Source organism: Myotis nattereri (genome assembly GCF_964212035.1).
Source record: "Myotis nattereri genome assembly, chromosome: Y".
Lineage (NCBI taxonomy): Eukaryota > Metazoa > Chordata > Mammalia > Chiroptera > Vespertilionidae > Myotis > Myotis nattereri.
This window is the reverse complement of record NC_138094.1, coordinates 41073379-41093057: the sequence shown is the minus strand read 5'-3', so window position 1 is coordinate 41093057 and position 19679 is coordinate 41073379. Positions and strand designations below refer to the sequence as shown.

Sequence of the window (19679 nt, the reverse complement as noted above, 5' to 3'; positions counted from 1 at the left end):
CCGCCCACTGCCCCACCACACTCATAACCCTGCCTACCCAAACTTGCAGCCCCTTCTGCCCCATACCTGCTGCGCCACCACTTTGGGATCCATCAGTGCACTTCCTGGTGACCAATTGTTTGATCGTTGGGGTGTTACAGCCACGAGATCTTTATAATATAGATTCTCAGGCCATATAAAATTATCCACTTAAAAAATAAGCCTTCTACATTAGGTCAAATGTTTAACTCAGCACCTAATTCTTTGGCAGGGCCAGACCAAATGATTTTGCAGGCCTTACACAGCTACAATAGATACTCACTTTAGGATTACAGTTTTTGTGTATGAGACCCTGACTTGAATCTAAACAGTTTTAAATAACTTTAATATGTAATTAAAATGTGAAGTATAACATTTTGATTCAGATGTAACATTTTGATTTATTTAAAGATCTGACCCCAATGAATTGAACACACCTAATTAAATACATAAAGTAAACCTATGATGACACAAAATAAATTTAATGTTATACCACCTATATGGCTTTCTATGAAGATTGTCATTAAAACATATTGATAAAAATATAGACTAATCAAACAGTTCTGTACTACAGTGACACGTTATTAGGGGAAAAATTGAGAGTTCTCTTTCACAGTGTCTGTAGTAGTGATGATGTTATTGCCAATATTTGTCAGCATAACAGAGCTGCCAGGGGACAGAATCATGTTCATGTTCTGAAAATCTTTTTTTCTTTTTCTCTCAGCTTGTGAAGGACTTACTGAGTGGGAATATCTACCACCTGTTCGCCCTCGCCCACCAAAAGGATTTGTGGGACTCAAAAATGCTGGTGCTACTTGTTACATGAATTCTGTGATCCAGCAGCTATACATGATTCCTTCCATCAGGAACAGTATTCTTGCAATTGAAAGCACAGGTAGTGATATAGATGACGATATGTTCAGTGATGAAAAGCGGGACAATGAGGTAAATTTTAATTATAAATTCTGGATTTTGTGTGTTTTAATCTTTTTTCTCTTTGAATATTATACTTCTTGTCAGATATTTTTGAACTGCATTTGACGATAGGACAAAAATCTTTGAGTACCTTTGGCATATTATAATGCTCATTAATAGAATTTAAACTGCAATTAATAATCTTTACCACAGCTTTTCTGTTTATTTCTTATATAGCAGTTGATATAATCATGTTTTACGTTCCAGAATTTAGTTTGTTGTTTGTACAGTCATAAAATGTTCATTATCTTTAAAATATGTTCAATTTTTTTCTATATTTTTATTAATTTCAGAGAGGAAGGGAGAGAGATAGAAAAATCAATAATGAAAGAGAGCCCACAGCCTGCATGACTCAGTGGTTGAGCATCGACCTTTGAACCAGAAGGTCAGGTTTCAGTTCCCAGTCAGAACACATGACTGGGTTGCAGGGCTCAATCACCATTGTGGGGATTACAGGAGGCAACTGATCAATGATCCTCTCATCATTGATGTTTCTGTCTCTCTCCCTCTCCCTTCCTAAAATTAATAAAAAATGTATTTTAAAAATAAAAAAATAATGAGAGAGAATCATTGATCATCTGCCTCCTGCACGATCAGGGACAAAGCCCTCAACCCAGGCATATGCTCTGACCTGTAGTCAAACCGTTACCTTCTGGTTCATAGGTGAACACTCAACCTTGTGCCACTGTTTTTGGGCAATATGTTCATTTCTTTTTTAATTAGGTTATATTTTCATTTTTTTAATGTTTTAAAGCAGGGGTGAGGAATGTCCGGCCCATGGGCCATATAAAACCCACAAAATCATTTTGGCTAGCCCTACCAAGGCAATAATAATGGGTGAGTTAATTAATTGTTTGACCTAATAATAGCATTTAATTTAATTTAATTTAATTTTTAAGTTGATAATTTTTATTTTTTTATTTTTTTTTATTTTTTTTTTAAATATATTTTATTGATTTTTTACAGAGAGGAAGGGAGAGAGATAGAGAGCTAGAAACATCGATGAGAGAGAAACATCGATCAGCTGCCTCCTGCACATCCCCTACTGGGGATATGCCCGCAACCCAGGTACATGCCCTTGACCGGAATCGAACCTGGGACCTCTCAGTCCGCAGGCCGACGCTCTATCCACTGAGCCAAACCGGTTTCGGCAAAGTTGATAATTTTTAATAGTCCAGGAATGATGTTATAAATACCCAAAGGCCTTTGGTAGAAAAAAGATTCCCCACCCTTTTTTTTTTTTTTTTTTTTATTGATTTTTTACAGAGAGGAAGGGAGAGAGATAGAGAGTTAGAAACATCGATGAGAGAGAAAAACATTGATCAGCTGCCTTCTGCACATCTCCCACTGGGGATGTGCCCGCAACCCAGGTACATGCCCTTGACTGGAATCGAACCTGGGACCTTTCAGTCTGCAGGCCGACGCTCTATCCACTGAGCCAAACTGGTTTTGGCCCCACCCTTGTTTTAAAGTATATTTAAATTCTGCCTTTTTTGATTTATGATCTGTTGATTCTTTGGGTGTTTTATATTTTTCTCTGGTAAAGAAACAGACTTTTTCATTAGTTTAAATAATGCTGTATGGTCTCATTAACAGTATTAATAATAATAGATATTCAGGCCATCAGTCCAAAGTATCCAATTCTATATAATAAGAGTAATATGCAAATCAATCAAATGGTGGAATGATCAGTTGCTATGACACGCACTGACCACCAGGGGGCAGACACTCACCTGGTGGTCAGTGTGCTCCTGTAGGGAGAGCACTGCTCAACCAGAAGCTGGACTCACAGGGAGCAGGCCTAAGCCAGCAGGCAGACATCCCTCAAGGGGTCCCGGACTACGAGAGGGTGCAGGCCTGGCTGAGAGGATCCCCTCCACCCCCCAGTGCATGAATTTCATGCACCAGCCCTCTAGTATAATATATGAAGAATGTGTTATTTCTATAAGAAAAAAAGGAATCCTAGAAAGGCTAGGTAACTTATTTCCCCAGGGTTACATATTGCAAACATTCCTTTGTCTCTAGTTCAATCTACTCACCTTTTCCTCTTTCATATTATACAACCTTCAATAAATGTTCAGTATTATACTTTTATGATCTTTCTGTAATGACTCACCTATGAAATAGTTTGTATAAATACTAACATTATAAAATGAAAGTTATGTGCTATAGATATAAAAAATGTAAAATAATGCAAATCATTTATTCACTATTTGTCTCTACTTATTTCACTATACTATCTAAGTTATATAACTTTATCACTGATGTTTTTGTCTCTAGAGTAATGTTGATCCCCGAGATGATGTATTTGAATACTCTCCTCAATTTGAATACAGACCAGCATTAAGTAAGACAGAAGACAGGAAAGATTACAATATTGGTGTCCTAAGACATCTTCAGGTCATCTTTGGTCATTTAGCTGCTTCCCAGCTACAATACTATGTGCCCAGAGGATTTTGGAAACAGTACAGGTAAGTTATGAGAGGATAATTTGGTTTTATGAAAACTCATACTAATTTTAAACTTCCAAAATATATTAGAATATATATACTCATTTAATATTTAGTAGTATTCTGTTTAAGTTTTTTCTTTATCATTGCCTCAATAGGAGGGAATAAAAATGATCAGAGTCTGGATTTTGTTCATTGCATTCCTGTGCTATTTTACTGTTTTCCTTTGTTCCTGTATTTTTTAGGATTTCAGATCATATGGTCTGTGATAACTACTCAGCTCTGCTGTTACAACAACAAAGCAACCATAGATAATATGTAAATAATGGGGTGTGGCTATTTCAATAAAACTTTGTACATGGACACTGAAAGTTGAATTTTATACTCCATATAATTTTTACATGTCATGAAATACTGTGGGGTTTTTTTTCAATCATTTACATATATATAAAACTTTCTGCCCAGACCTAGTGGATATGTTTTTATTATAATACTATAGTACAACTGAACCAAAAATGAGAAAAGAGGGGACCGGAGAGGAGGGGAGGGGAGGGGAGGGGAATTAAGTAAGAGAGGAAAGGAGAGAGGGAGGGAAATTAAGGGTATGGAAAGATGGGTTTGAATACTATATGATAACAGTAGAAAATTTGGTGGTGTTTTAATTTGGGGGGTTTTCTTTAATCCACACCCACCTGAGTATATGTTTCCATTGATTTTTTTTAGAGAGAGTGGAAGGGAGGGGGAGAGATAAAGATATGTGCAACCCAGGTACATGCCCTTGACCTGAATCAAATCTCAACTCTTCATTCTGCATGCCAACACTATCCACTGAGCCAAACCAGCTAGGGCTGGTGGTTTGTTTTTAGTTATCTTTTAATATGACCTAGGTTTTAGCAACAATTATTTTTTTTTACATCATACATGGTATTTTGTTTTCTCAGCATTGGACCTATTTTTAATCCATTTTCTAGCCCAGGCTGGTGTCATTCATTTGTTTGGAGTGTCATCCCCTATACCGGATGGCATTGGGTTCTATTCCTGGTCAGGGCTTATAGCCAGGTCAGGACACATGCAAAAGCAACTGATTGATGTTTCTGTTCCTCTAAAATCAATTTTTTAAAAACTAAATTAAATGAAATCCATTCTCTAAAACAGTAATGACTAATCTTTCTCTTTTCTTTGGAAATAATCCCTTTATTTGGGCATAAATAGCTATCAACTTTTCAATATGGCACTAAAAGTTGATGCAGAATTAACCATCAAAGTAGTATTTATAAGGTCCAAGCTAGGGTGACATTTCCCTCTCATAATGATCTCTTTACTTGAATTCAAAATACATCAATGTACTGATTTATCAAACAACTACTACTCTTACCAAGAGCTACCTATCAGCCTCACCTGTAATTTCATGGTAATTCTTTGACACAGGAGTACCATTTTTAATACGCTCTTCACTGTCATTATGATTGCCCCCAATACATAGAATGTATTGGTTTGTTTCCACTTCTTTTATGAAGGGATAAACACTTAACTTTTGCCCTAGCCATTTTGACTCAATGAATAGAGCATCAGCACCTAAACTGAAGGGTCCTAAGTTTGATTCGGGTCAAGGGCATATACCTTGGTTGCAGATTCCCCATCCCTGGTAAGAGTGTGCAGGAGGCAACCAATCAATGTGCCTCTCTCACATCAGTGTTTCTCTCTGTCTCTCCTTCTCCCTTCCACTCTGTCTAAAAATCAATGGGAAAAATATCCTCAGGTGAGGATTAACCAAAAAGAAAAAAGACTGAGCTTTCATTTCTAATGTTATTTTTGTTTCTGTTATGAAAAACATCTGTTCTGCAATAGTATTGTACTTGTTTTATTCCATTTTCTCCTTAGGCTTTGGGGTGAACCTCTTAATCTGCGTGAACAACATGATGCCTTAGAATTTTTTAATTCTTTGGTGGATAGTTTAGATGAAGCTCTAAAAGCTTTAGGACATCCAGCTCTCTTAAGTCAAGTCCTCGGAGGTTCCTTTGCTGATCAGAAGATTTGCCAAGGCTGCCCACATAGGTAATTGCTATTTAATGTTTTTAATATATGCTTTCTGTAGGTCTTTTTTAAAATGATGTAAATTAAATCTTCACTATACTTATGTATGGAAACAGTGCATGCCAGTTACTACTAAATGTCTACGATTGTGAAGGAATTATATTCTGTGCTATATTGAAATATATACATACTACAGGTCTGGTGCATGACATTCATGCACTCGGGGGTGGGCACATTCCTCAGCCTGACCCACGTCCTTTTGCAGTCCTGGAGCCCTTGGGAGATGTCCAACTGACAGCTTAGGCCTGTCATAGTGGGGTCATAGTTGGACATATTTAACACTGCCACATAGGCAGGACGCTGTGCTCGCCAGGCATCATCCCAGCTTGTGACTGAGCAGCGCTCTCCCTGGTGGTCAGTGCCTGTCATAGCGATCGGGTGTTCCACCTTTTGGTTGATTTGCATATTACCTTTTTATTATATAGGATATTTTTATTTTCAGTAAATTTTTGTTATTCTTACTGTAGTATTTTGAGTAAATAATTGAGGAGTACTAGAAACCTGTGATAAATTGTTGTATACTTTTTGGTTTGTTTTGTTAATCCTCACCTGATGATATTTTTTAATTGGTTTTTATTGAGGGTGGAAGGGAAGGGAAGAGACAGCGAGAGAGAAACATGGATGGGAGAGAGACCCATCAATTAGTTGCTTCCTGCATGTGCCTCAGGTGGGGCCAGGGATCGAGCATGCAACCAAGGTACATGCCCCTGACAACCCTTCAGTCCTCCCACCTTCACTATAACCACTGAGCAAAACTGGCAAGGGCAAGAGTTGTGTACTTTTTCTTGTCTGTAGTTATTAAGATATTTGCCTGTCATGGTATAGTTAAAATAATAATTGAAATATCTTAAATAACTTTGGAAGTTAACTGGAAGGTCTGGAGCACTATTTCCTATGGAAATTAAAAAGTTGTCCTTTAAATTGTCATCAACTAGTGGCCTGGTGCACAGATTCGTGCACATTGAAAGGACATTAATTGAAAGAAATATTTTATCTCGGCCTTTTTTATGCTTCTCTGTGTTGATAAAGTGGTTTTCTGTGCTAAGTGTCCTCTAGGGCCCGGTGGCTTAGCCTTCCCAATTACCTGAGGTAGACACTCTTGGTGCACCCCCTTGTGGGCTTTGTGCACAGTCTTGTTGTAGTTAAGCCTTGATTGTTGTAGGTAACACTGGCAGAATTTGACCTCCAGGCCAATTGGCTATGGGAATCAGCTGTGCCTATGGTGGGAGAACTTCTGTGCTGAAGACACCGTTATGGGGCAAGACTTGCTTCAGTGGGGCTTTGGTGCTCACTGAGTCTGCCCCCTGATTGTGTCCCTTATGGATCTGCAGAGTTATAATTGGATGGTCCCACTCTGACCACTGGGTACACTGGTTCTTGGATCTAAGGAGGTGCTAATCTAGCCTTTGCCTGAGGCTACCCTGCAGAAGCCAGCTGTAAAGCAATGCAAGTTGCCCTGCGGCCTTGGGCAGCTGCAGTTTGTTAAGTAATTTTCAGATTACAAAGGGCCGGGCCTTTCATATGCAAAAGCCTCCCTGCAGGGCTTGGGCGGGGCAGAGCCCCAGGGGATCAACTGGGCCGACTGAGCAAGCAGTATGGCTGCTCTCAGTCCTGTTCTCAGAGGCCCCAGCAATCGCTGTGTGTGCCTCTGAGAGAAAGCTGCCCTCGAGTTCCGACCATGCCAAACACTCCCGTTTCTCCCGTATGAGTCTGGGTCCCCAGAGATTCGCCCAAAACTGGAGTTCAGAATCTGAGACTCCCTCCCGATTGAAAAAGACAATCATCACCTCAGCCTCCAGCCCCCTCTGCATGCACCTCTGCACCTTTGTATTTTACTTCCGCACCGCACCTCCTCTGAGTCTCGGTATGCTTTTCTCTTTACTTCTAGTTGTAGAATTTCCACACAGCCAGCCTTCCTGTGGTTCTGGATGTTGTCCGTTCCATCTTTTAGTTGTATTTGTGAAGTGGTTGTGCGAGGCAGCAATCTCCGGTGTTTACCTATGCCACCATCTTGGTTCTCCCGTGATTGTTTTTAGAAGAAATATTTTAATATCAATATTCACCCTTTCTCTATAATAGAAGTGTCAACAAATTTATGATTGACAATGACAGATTGAAACACACTCATGTGATTGGCACCAGTGGGAGCTTTATATATATACTAGAGGCACGGTGCACAAAAATTTGTGCACTCGGGGGTGGGGGGTCCCTCAGCCCGGCCTGTGCCCTCTCGCAGTCTGGGACCCTTCGGGAGATAACTACCTGCTGGCTTAGGCCCACTCCCGGGTGGCAGAGGGCAGGCCCAATCCCTAGGTGCAGCCCCTGGTCGGGCTCAGAGCAGGGCCGATTGGGGAGTTTGGGCGCCGCCCCCTGTCATGCACAGAGCAGGGTGGATCGGGAGTTTGCGATGCCACCCTCAGTCACGCTCAGGGTAAGGCCAATTGGGGGGTTGGGGCACCACCCTTTATCACACTCAAGGCAGGGTAGATGGGAAGGTTGCGGCGCCACCCCCTCTCACTCACAGAGCAGGGCCCATCAGGGGGGTTGGGGCTCCATACCCTGTCACTCACAGAGCAGGGTCGATCAGGGGGTTGGGGAGCTCCCCCCTGTCACGCACAGAGCAGGGCTGATCAGGGGGTTGAGGAGCTCCCCCCCTGTCACTCATAGAGTAGGGTCGATAGGGAAGTTGGGGCGCCGTACCGTCACACTCAGGGCAGGGCTGATGGGGAGGTTATGGCTCTACCCCGTCACACACAGAGCAGGGCCCGTGGGGGTGGTTGGGGTGCCGCACCCTGTCACACACAGAGCAGGGCCGATCAGGGTGTTGGGGTGCCGCACACTGTCACACACAGAGCCGCAGGGCGATCAGGGGGTTGGGGAGCTCCCCCGTATCAGGCACAGAGCAGGGCTGATCTATGGGTTGGGGCGCCTTCTCCTGTCACAAACAGAGCAGGGCGTTTAGGGAGGTTGTGGCCCCGCCCCCTGTCACACACAGAGCCACAGGATGATCAGGGAGTTTGGGCGCTGCTCCCTGTCACGCTGATCCCGGTGCCAGGAGGCCTCGCGGCTCTGCTGATCCCGGTGCTGGGAGGCATATTACCCTTATACTATATAGGTTAGAGGCTTGGTGCACAGGTGTGTGCCGGCTGGTTTGCCCTGAAGGGTGTCCTGGATCAGGGTGGGGGTCCCACTTGGGTGCCTGGCCAGCCTGGGTGAGGGGCTGATGGCTGTTTGCAGCTGGTCACACCCCCTTCAGAGTGGAGGTCCCCACTGGGGTGCCTGGCCAGTTTGGGTAAGGGGCTGATTACTGTTTTCAGGCTGTCGGGTGACTAAAGCTCCCAACCACTCCTTTTTTTCTTTTTTTTTTTATTCTGGGCCATCTTTAGCTCTTAAGCTTGGCTCCAGCTCTTAGGCCTCCGCTGCTGAAAGCAGGTATCTGGTTTGTTTGGGTTCTATAATTGAAACACTGTTTCAACTCCAGCTCTGAGATCCCGCTGGCTGAATGCAGGTTTCTCGGGTTTTGTTTAGCTTCTATATTTGTAACAGTGTTTCAAACTGCAAGCTCAGAGGCCGGCAGCGGCAGGCTGGGAACATTGGCTTCCTCTGTCACTGAAGCAAGTAAGCCTCATATTCGCTTCAAGCTGCCTGGCTGCCGGCCACCATCTTGGCTGGCAGTTAATTTGCATATCGCCCTGATTAGCCAATGGGAAGGGTAGCAGAGTACAGCTAATTACCATGTTTCTCTTTTATTAGATAGGATCACACATGCTTGCGACAATGTTTATTTTTAAATTGCCAGGTGCATCATTTGTGCTGGCCGGTCAGTTGGTCAGTCATTCAGATAGACAGATGGTTGGTCACTTAGCCTTTTATATATATAGATCTTTGTCATTCTTAAGATAGGTTGGATATGTTTGCACATTTATCAGGAGTTAAGACATTCTGTGTTATGGAGTTAATGAAAAGACAAATTGATTTATATAGGGCTTCTAATAAAAATTAAATTTAATTCTCAATTATTAATAGTTCACAAAGTTAATTGATTCACAAAGTTAATCAATGGGCACACATTTATTGTTACTGTGTGGAAGTTTTACTTTAGGGCTTGACTTGTGTTCACATAATGTTGATTTGAAATTTTTTCTCACCAAAATAATCACAGTCTTATTCTCTAAACATTAGTTCTGTGTGTGTGGTTGGATAAAAGCAGGTTCCTTTGAAGATAGGGTAATCATTTGGGGAAATGTAATATTACATAAATGAGGAATTTTATCATGTCATTCTTTTCATAGTGCCGTTCGTTTGGAAGTTGGGGATATACTTAATCACCTGACTTGACCACTTTTAGTTCTTAGGAAAAGACATTTTACATTAAACAGACAATATAAAGTATACAATTTTTTATCACCTGTTGCTGTTACTCCTCAATTATTTACTCAAATTAAGTACATATTTCAAGTAGTTCTAATTATTGTCAGTCTAGACACCCAATGCCACAAATCCTGCAAGACCCAGACCTGCCTCGCCAGTGGGACCTATCGGTGTACCTCCTGGTGACTTGTCATTTGGTATTTACAGTGTTATGACCACTGGCTTTTTATAATAAAGATACTTTCGTACTACTGAAGAGTCCAAAGTATTTTTTATGTTATAGAACATTGTTTTAGTAGAGCATTCTATATTTTAAGAGAAATAGTCAATTCCATTTATCCTCTAAGATTTCTTTTCTATTCCCTGTGGACTAATTTCCATCACAATAGTATCATGCATTATAAACCATCTATAAAAACTTCTATTTGTATACGTATTTTATTTTTTCTTAACGTATTGTACGCCATAAGCACCTATAGATGCAAGCAGTGGACCTTCCCCACACACCATGCGTGTCTATTAAAAAAAAAAGTTTTCCCTACATGGCAGCCTTGATCAACTTTAAAATTATTTTTTGTGAGAATTTTCAGCTGAAAATATTCAAGAACACCCGAATTGTGAGAAACATAATTATTCTTAAAATATTCATTGCAAATTGATTTTTTTAATTAAATTCAAAATATCGTGGAATGTGGGGATGGTTTCTGTTTTGGACACATGGCAGTTAACTGATTAAGTAAAAATTTCTAAATGTGAAGATTATGTCTAAAGCAATATCTGTGTCCATAGGCTATGCATATATCCATATAAATCCGTTGGTTAATCTCTTCCTACCTTTCTCTTACCACTTCGCTCTGAAATTTGTTGGCCTGTTGCTTGCTTCTGTGTCTCTGGATTTTCTTTATTCATTAGATTCCACGTATAAATGAGAATATGTGGTACTTGTCATTCTTTGACTGACTTATTTCACTTAACATAATAATCTCCAGGTCCCTCCATGTTATCTCAAAGGGTAAGAAAGAAATCCTTTTTTACAGCTGCATAGTGTTCCATTGTGTAAATGTACCACAGCTTTATAACCTGCTCACCTTGAGGGTACTTTGGCTGTTTCCAGATCTTAGCTATTGTAAAGTGCACTATGAACAGAGGGGTGTTCTGATTTGGTGTTTTGGGATTCTTTGGATATATTCTTTTTTTTTTTTTTCCTTTGGATATATTCTTAGAATTGGGATCACTGGGTCAAATGGCATTTCCATTTTTAATTTTTTGAGGAAACTCCATACTGTTTACCACAGTGGTTATATAGTCTGCATTCCCAACAGCAGTGCACTAGGGTTCCCTTTTTTCCACATCCTCAGTAGTGCAGTGCGATGAAGACCTGTGAAGAGGGCAGGAGCAGGGTGGAGATGTTCAACAATAAAGATAAATTTAAAATAAATTATATAAAAATATATGAATAAATAATATCCCGTTGTGTTTTAAACATGGTAGGCCCTCTTGATATCTCTACTGCATGAATGAGCTTAATGTTTGAGTCTGTTTTCCACCTTCCATTATCTGAGTTTATTAGTGTGTGTCATAAATTTCTAAAAGTCCCTATTGTAGGATATCACTACAATTTGGAATGCTGACTTCATCCCACATTTATTCTTAACTAATTTTTATGACTGTAGAGCTAAGAAGTAGAGGCATACATTGTGTTGGATCCTAATATCTAAGTGCTATAAATATTAATTGCTACTTTTCCATTATAGAAATGGTAACCTTTTCCTGAACTTTATGAATCCTTACCTTTATCTTGCCAATAATTACTATTTAAACAGATAATGCAAGTTGCAGTGTGAGAAAATATAAAGAACTTAAGCAATTAGGCCAAATAAGCTTTAGCTTCAAATCACCACTCTGCCTGTATTAAACTGGATCATATTAGTCTTTTTGACACCAAATCCCCGACCCTGCCTGTTTCCTCATGAAAGAGGGATTTATTTATAGCTCTTTTTGGGTTTTTCATGAAGGCAAAGGAAAGAGATTATGTGTATAAAAAATCTAATACATTGACTAAAAGAAGATAACTATAAAATATTAATAACACTGTTACTAATGCACCTGACATGATATAGTAAATACTGCAAATTTACTTTTCATCAAATTCAAAACTAAAGATATTTAGAAACCAAAGTAATTAATCCTTTTGATTATTTCATTTTTTTACATTCATATTACTGATCATTTCTTAAATAATATCTTTAGATACGAGTGTGAAGAATCTTTTACAACTTTGAATGTAGATATTAGAAATCATCAAAATCTTCTTGATTCTTTGGAACAATATATCAAAGGAGATTTATTGGAAGGTGCAAATGCATATCATTGTGAAAAATGTGATAAAAAGGTGTGTATAGTTCAATTTTAAAAAATACATATAATTGCATTTAATAGAGCTGGAATACATAAAAGTTGTTTGTGTCTACCATAAAAATTTACCTTTGCTCCATCTCTGCTTTTTGATAGTGGTAACAGAGGTAGTCAAGATGATAACTGATTTAAGGATTTGTCAGGGCAATTATATTGAGAGAAAATAATGCAGTGGAGTAGGAAAAACCATTACAGTTGGGTAATTAATTTTAGAAATCACTGTAGCTAAAAGTTGCACAGTTACTTTTCATATTTGCCCTGAAGTAAATTGCCATTAACCAACTCCCACCTGAAGAGATGATAGAAAATATTTTTCCCTTCCTTACTCGAAGTTATTCTCCAAGTTTAGATGAACAGAATGCTAATTTTATTTGATTACATGAGATTTTTAAGTCACTTTTAATTTTAAAAAGATCTAACCAATAATTCTTTAGATCCAGCCAACTGATTTTATTTCTAGCCACCAATTTTGTCTATCAACAGTTTGTGTGATACATTTTTTATGGCAAATAGTAAACATTTATTTTGGCCCATCATGCTTTCTCATCTGTAGAGTATCTGCATTGGTTTGACTTGAAATGCCATTTAGATTATGACCTCTAAAGCCATTTGTCCTGCTACCCACAGCTCTAGAAAGTTTCTTCTGGGGTTACTACTTCTTTTTTTTTAAATATATTTTTTATTGATTTTTTACAGAGAGGAAGGGAGAGGGTTAGAGAGTTAGAAACATCGATGAGAGAGAAACATCAATTAGCTGCCTCCTGCACACCCCCCACTGGGGATGTGCCCGCAACCAAGGTACATGCCCTGGACCGGAATCGAACCTGGGACCCTTGAGTCCACAGGCCGACGCTCTATCCACTGAGCCAAACCTGTCAAGGCCCTACTTCGGTTATATACACTCATAATCACATTTTATTTTTTTTTATAAAAATAATAGAGGCCTGGTGCACGAAAATTCATGCACTCAAGGGAGTCCCTCAGCCCGGGCTGCGCCCTTCCACAGTCAGGGATCCCTCGAGGGATGTCCACCTGCTGGTTTAGGCTCTCTCCCCTGGGGGATCGGGCCTAAATGGGCAGTCGGACATCCCTCTCACAATCCAGGACTGCTGGCTCCCAACTGCCTGCCTGCCTGCCTGCCTGATTGCCCATAACTGCATCTGCCTGCCAGCCTGATCACCCCCTAACCACTCTCCTGCCAGCCCGATTGACACCTGCCTGCTCCCCTGCAGGCCTGGTCGCCCCTAATTGCCCTCCCCTGCCAGCCTGGTCCCCCCAACTGCCCTCCCTGCAGGCCTGGTCACCCCAACTGCCCTCCCCTGCAGGCCTGGTTGCCCCCAACTGCCCTCCCCTGCAAGCCTGGTCCCCCCAACTGCCCTCTCCTGCTGGCCATCTTGTGGCGGCCATCTTTTGACCACATGGGGGCAGCCATCTTGTGTGAGGGTGTGATGGTCAATTTGCATATAACCTCTATTATAGAGGACTCAAGGCCCAGTTTATGAATTCTTGCATGGGTGGGGACCAGCTGTCCCCACCCCTTGCAGTGTGTGTCATAGCAACTGGTCATTCCAGTTGCTTAGGGTTTTATATATATAGATATATTTTTATTGATTTCAGAGAGGAAGGGAAAGGGGGAGAAACATCATGATGAGAGAGCATTGATGTTCTGGGGATGGAGCCTGTTACCTGAGCATGTGCCCCTGACCAGGAATCAAACTGTGACTTTCTTGTTCATAGATCAATGCTCAACCACTGAGCCACACCAGCAGGGCATAAACTACATAGTTTATAGTAAGGACCTTAGTAGCACTTTTTCCAGAGCATAAGATTAAATGCATTAATATATGCAGCCCTGAGCATGTTACCTGGCTTCTGAATGGCATACATATTAGCTAGTTTTGTAGTATTTCTCTTGTTTGTTCAAATTATATTCTGTTAATTAGCATAAAATAAACATCAATATATATGATTGATCAGTAAGCAGTAGTAGTATTGAGTCAGCTAGCTATCAGTTTTTGCATCACTAATTTTTATAATTTGCAACCAAATGAGAAATTACTTACATATTTTTGTTTGCTGTGAACATTTTGAAAAATTCAGCAGTTTGATTGTGTTACCATTTATTCACCTATTTGTAAATAAATTCAGATAGATCATAAGTTTTAGTATATATTAAGTTGCTCTGTTGTATTTGACTGATAAAAGAACATTTTTATTTTTTATTTATTGTAGGTTGATACAGTAAAGCGCTTGCTAATTAAGAAACTGCCTTCTGTTCTTGCTATCCAATTGAAACGATTTGACTATGACTGGGAAAGGGAATGTGCAGTTAAATTCAATGATTATTTTGAATTTCCACGAGAGCTGGATATGGAACCTTACACAGTACCAGGTGTTTCCAAGCTCGAAGAAAATAATGTAAACACAGATCGTCAGTCAATACCACAGATTTTGCAGTCTGAAAGTGAGACAGCAGAAAGCACAAAATACAGACTTGTAGGAGTGCTTGTACACAGTGGACAAGCAACTGGTGGACATTATTATTCGTACATCATTCAAAGAGATGATGGTAATAGAAATCACTGGTATAAATTTGATGATGGAGACGTAACAGAGTGTAATATGGATGATGATGAAGAAATGAAAAATCAGTGTTTTGGTGGAGAGTACATGGGAGAAGTATTTGATCATATGATGAAGCGCATATCATACAGGCAGCAGAAAAGGTGGTGGAATGCTTATATACTTTTTTATGAACGAATGGACATAATAGACCAAGATGGTGAGATGATAAGATACATATCAGATCTAAATATCACAAGACACCATCAGATTATGTCACCAGCCATTGAGAGAAGTGTATGGAAACAAAATGTGCAATTCATGCATAACCAAATGCAGTACAGTATAGAATATTTTCAGTTTATGAAAAAACTTCTTACATGTAATGGTATTTACTTAAGCCCTACTCCAGGTAAGTTTCTGGAATATAGCTTCTTGTTAATAAAGAATACTTTTTGTATCACAGACTTCTTTATTAGGCATCTATGTTTACATTTAGTAGGTTGGTTTTTAAGTTTTTCCCATAAATTTATTAGCCTTGATAGCATTCCAATTTTTTTAAAAAATATTTTTATTGATTTTAGAGAGCAAGTTAGAAGTTGAGATAGATAGAGCATCAATGATAAGAGAGAATTATTGATCAGTTACTTCCTGCACAGCCCTCACTGGCGATCTAGCCTGCAACCTAGGCATGTGTCCTGCCCGGGAATTGAACCTTGACCTTCTTGTTCATTGGTCACTGTACAATCACTGTACCATGCTGGCCTGACTATCATTCCAATCTTAATGTGTCAGCATTTTTAGTTCAAAATCAAATATTTAAAATGCCTATACTTTTGAATAGTGATGTTCAATATTTAGAAACACGGAAGAGCTTTTACTTGTAAACAGTTGTTTTGACTCAAAAATTAGTTTGAAACATAGTTTGGTGAAGTGCTGAGATAACCACAAAAGATTGCTTTTACCTAAGATTTTATAAGCGTGTAGCATTTGTTTAAACACACTTAAACAATTCTTTTTTATGTGTGCTTTTTATTCAAGGACAAGATCAGTTGTTGCCTGAAGCAGAAGAAATCACCATGATTACTATTCAACTTGCTTCTAGATTCCTCTTTACCACTGGATTTCACACAAAGAAAATAGTCCGGGGCCCTGCCAGTGATTGGTATGTGGCTTTGCCTTTTTTTTTTTTTAATTGATTTTTTAGAAACAAAGAGAAAGAGATCAGTTTGTTGACTTACGCATTTATTGGTTGATTCTTGTATGTGCCTTGACTGTGTATCAAACCTACAAGGTTGGTGCATCAGGACAATGCACTGAGCTGCCTCTCTGGCTTTGCATTTTGTTCTTACTATTCTTATCTTAATCATTATTATAGTGCTTTATTTTTCCCTAACCAAGGGAATCTAATTTCAGATGTCAAAGATAACATAAAAATCTGGTAATAATGTTGAGAGAAGTTGTATTAAATTTCTTAGTGTGCCTTTTATTAAAAGACTGGAGTCCAGATGCACAAAATTTGTGCAGTGGGCGGGGATCCCTCAGCCTGGCCTATGTCCTCTTGAAATCTGGGACACCTCAGGGGATGTCAGACTGCCGGTTTAGATAGGGCCTAAACCTGCAGTTGGACATCTCTCTCACAACTTGGGACCCCTAGCTCCTAACTGCCCGCCTACTCTCTCCTACCTGCCCTCCTGCTTGCTCCTTATTGCTTGGCTCTCCACTCCTTAGGGCTGCCACTGAGGTGGGAAAGCAGTGGTTCTCTACCTTCTGGCCTTTAAATACAGTTCCTCATGTTGTGACCCAACTATAAAATTATTTTCGTTGCTATTTCCTAACTGTAATGTTGCTACTGTTATGAATCATAATGTAAATATCTGATATGCAGGATGGTCTTAGGCAACCCCTGTGAAAGGGTCGTTCAACTGCCAAAGGGGTCACGACCCACAGGTTGAGAACCTCTGTGGGAAGGCTCCTGCCACTGCCACTGTGCTACCAACCTGGCTTCTGGCTGAGCGGCACTTCCACTATGGGAGCACACAGACCACCAGGGGGCAGCTCTTGTGTTGAGTGTCTGCCCCCTGGTGGTCAGTGCATGTCATAGCAACCGGTCATTCTGGTCCTTCCGCCGTATGGGTTACTGGGCTTTTATTATATAGGATAGGATTGGCTCCTGCCTGGCCAGTGTGGCTCAAGGGAAGTATCAACTCATGAATCAGAAGATCATGGTTCAAATCCTTGTCAAAGTACATGCCCAGGTTGTGGGCTTATTCCCCAGTAGGGGACGTGCAGGAGGCAGCCAACCCATGATTCTCTCTCATCATTGATGTTTGTCTCCTCTTCCTCTCCCTCTCTGAAATCAATAGAAATGTATTTTTAAAATTTGGCTCCTGTTTTTATTGTATTTGTTGTCTATTTTATCACAAAATACTAAGCTTTATTTTTACTAGAGAGAATTCTGGCTTATGTTTATAAAGTGGACAATTTTTAAATGGTTATAGTCCCAAGTTTCTAATTATAAAAGTATGGAGGACATTATAATACCTTGTTCTAACAACTATTTTTTAAAATATATTTTTATTGATTTTAGAGAGGAAGAGTGAGAAGGAGATTGAAACATCAATAATGGGAAAGAATCATTGATTGTCTGCCTCTACTGGGTATCAAGCATGTCCCCTTGACCGGAATCGAACCTGGGACTTTTCAGTACAAAGGCTGTTGCTCTATCCACTGAGCTAAAGTGGCTTGGGCTCTAACAACTCTTTTTAGCACCGTTCAGATTAGAAGATGTTAAGGAGATAATCTGGATAAAGAAGAGTTTGATAATTTTTATTCACCTACACAAGTTCTCATTTGATTCATTTTGTGACGATAAGATTAACTACATCAAGTCACAGACTGATAGTTGTATTTCAACCAGCCATGACCATTAATTATACAAAAGATCTTTCCTCTTTATTTGGTTTATTAAATAAACTCGTTGGGCCCTAGCCAGTTTGGCTCATGGATAGAGCATCGGCCTATGAACTGAAAGGTCCCAGGTTCAGTTCTGGTCAATGGCATTTTCCCAGGTTGTGGGCTCGATCCCCAGTAGGGGATGGTGTGCAGGAGGCAGCTGATCGATATTTCTCTCTCGTCAGTGTTTCTAACTCTCTATCCCTCTCCCTTCCTCTCTGTAAAAAATCAATAAGATATAAAATATATATTTAATAAAAAAAAAAAAAAACTCTTTGGATCACTATGGTAATCAGAATGAAAGCACATAAGTAAAAATTTATTTATTTATTTATTTGTTTGTTTATTTTAGGTATGATGCATTGTGCATGCTCCTTCGTTACAGCAAGAATGTACGATTTTGGTTTACTCATAACGTCCTTTTTAATGTTTCAAATCGCTTCTCTGAATATCTTCTGGAGTGTCCTAGTGCAGAAGTGAGGGGTGCTTTTGCAAAACTTATAGTATTTATTGCACATTTTTCATTGCAAGATGGTCCTTGTCCTTCGTCTTTTTCATCTCCAGGACCTGCTAGTCAGGTAATTAAAAATATTTTTGTAATTATGATATGCTTACAAGTAAGTCTGATTTCTGCAAGGTCATGTCAATAGACATAGATATCTGCTTGTCATTATTTATCATATACAAATCCAAGCATGCATTATTGAGTTCATTAAAATTGTTTCACAGTAATGAGTAATGATTATTGGGCACTTCAAAAAACATAAGGAAAATTTCTTCTGTTTATTCTGTTACTTGTAGTTGTATATAAGTCTTCAGATTCTATATGTTCTGTTAATTTGACTTTTTTTTTTAATAGTTTTTTGTTGGTTTTTTTTGTTTTGTTTTGTTCTAATATATATTTTATTGATTTTTTACAGAGAGGAAGGGAGAGGGACAGAGAGTCAGAAACATCGATGAGAGAGGAACACCGATCAGCTGCTTCCTGCACATCCCCCACTGGGGATGTGCCCGCAACCCAGTTGCATGCCCTTGAATGGAATCGAACCTGGGACCCTTCAGTCCGCAGGCTGACGCTCTATCCACTGAGCCAAACTGGTTTTGGCTAATTTGATTTTTTAAAATATTTTTTTGTTGTTGATAATATTACAGGTATCTCCATTTTCCCCTCTTCCCCTGCCCCCTTCCCAGCTCTTGCCCATACCTCTAGATCAGTGGTTCTCAACCTGTGGGTCGCAACACCTTTGGAGGTTGAACGATCCTTTCACAGGGTCGCCTAAGACCATCCTGCATATCAGATATTTACATTACGATTCATAACAGTAGCAAAATTACAGTTATGAAGTAGCAACGAAAATAATTTTATGGTTGGGGGTCACCACAACATGAGGAACTGTATTAAAGGGTTGCAGTATTAGGAAGGTTGAGAACCACTGCTCTAGATCTTCACTACCCTATTACCTGTGTCCATGCATATCTACACTAATAAAAGACAAACATGCAAATTGACCGTACCTTCTCTACACCTTAAGCCACTCCCACCAGCCAATCAGAGCGACTATATGCAAATTAACCCAACCAAGATGGCGGCCGGCAGCCAAGGGGCTGGAGCAAGCAGGAGGCTTGGTTGCCCCAATGATGGAGGAAGCCAAGCTTCCCTCCCGCCCACCCTGGCCGGGTCTGAGCTCCTCTCAAGGCTGCAAAATTTCAATTATAGAAGGTAAATAAATCCCAGAATAAAAAAAAAAAGAAAAGCCCTGACCGGTTTGGCTCAGTGGATAGAGCATCCGCCTGTCGACTGAAGGGTCCCAGGTTCGATTCCTTGCTTGCAGGCACATC

The 19679-nt window shown here is 40.0% G+C and overlaps 1 protein-coding gene across 1 annotated transcript in view; it reads left to right on the top strand.

The window, feature by feature from the left end:
* Positions 1 to 19679, top strand: part of LOC308512203 (ubiquitin carboxyl-terminal hydrolase 9X-like) — a 254107-nt gene that overhangs the window by 210102 nt on the left and 24326 nt on the right. Inside the window, exons 31-37 of the mRNA XM_081082000.1 lie at positions 743 to 963; positions 3274 to 3464; positions 5325 to 5498; positions 12159 to 12300; positions 14556 to 15297; positions 15927 to 16050; positions 18193 to 18418. Coding sequence (XP_080938126.1) covers positions 743 to 963; positions 3274 to 3464; positions 5325 to 5498; positions 12159 to 12300; positions 14556 to 15297; positions 15927 to 16050; positions 18193 to 18418 — 1820 coding nt within the window. The remainder of the gene's footprint in view (positions 1 to 742; positions 964 to 3273; positions 3465 to 5324; positions 5499 to 12158; positions 12301 to 14555; positions 15298 to 15926; positions 16051 to 18192; positions 18419 to 19679) is intronic.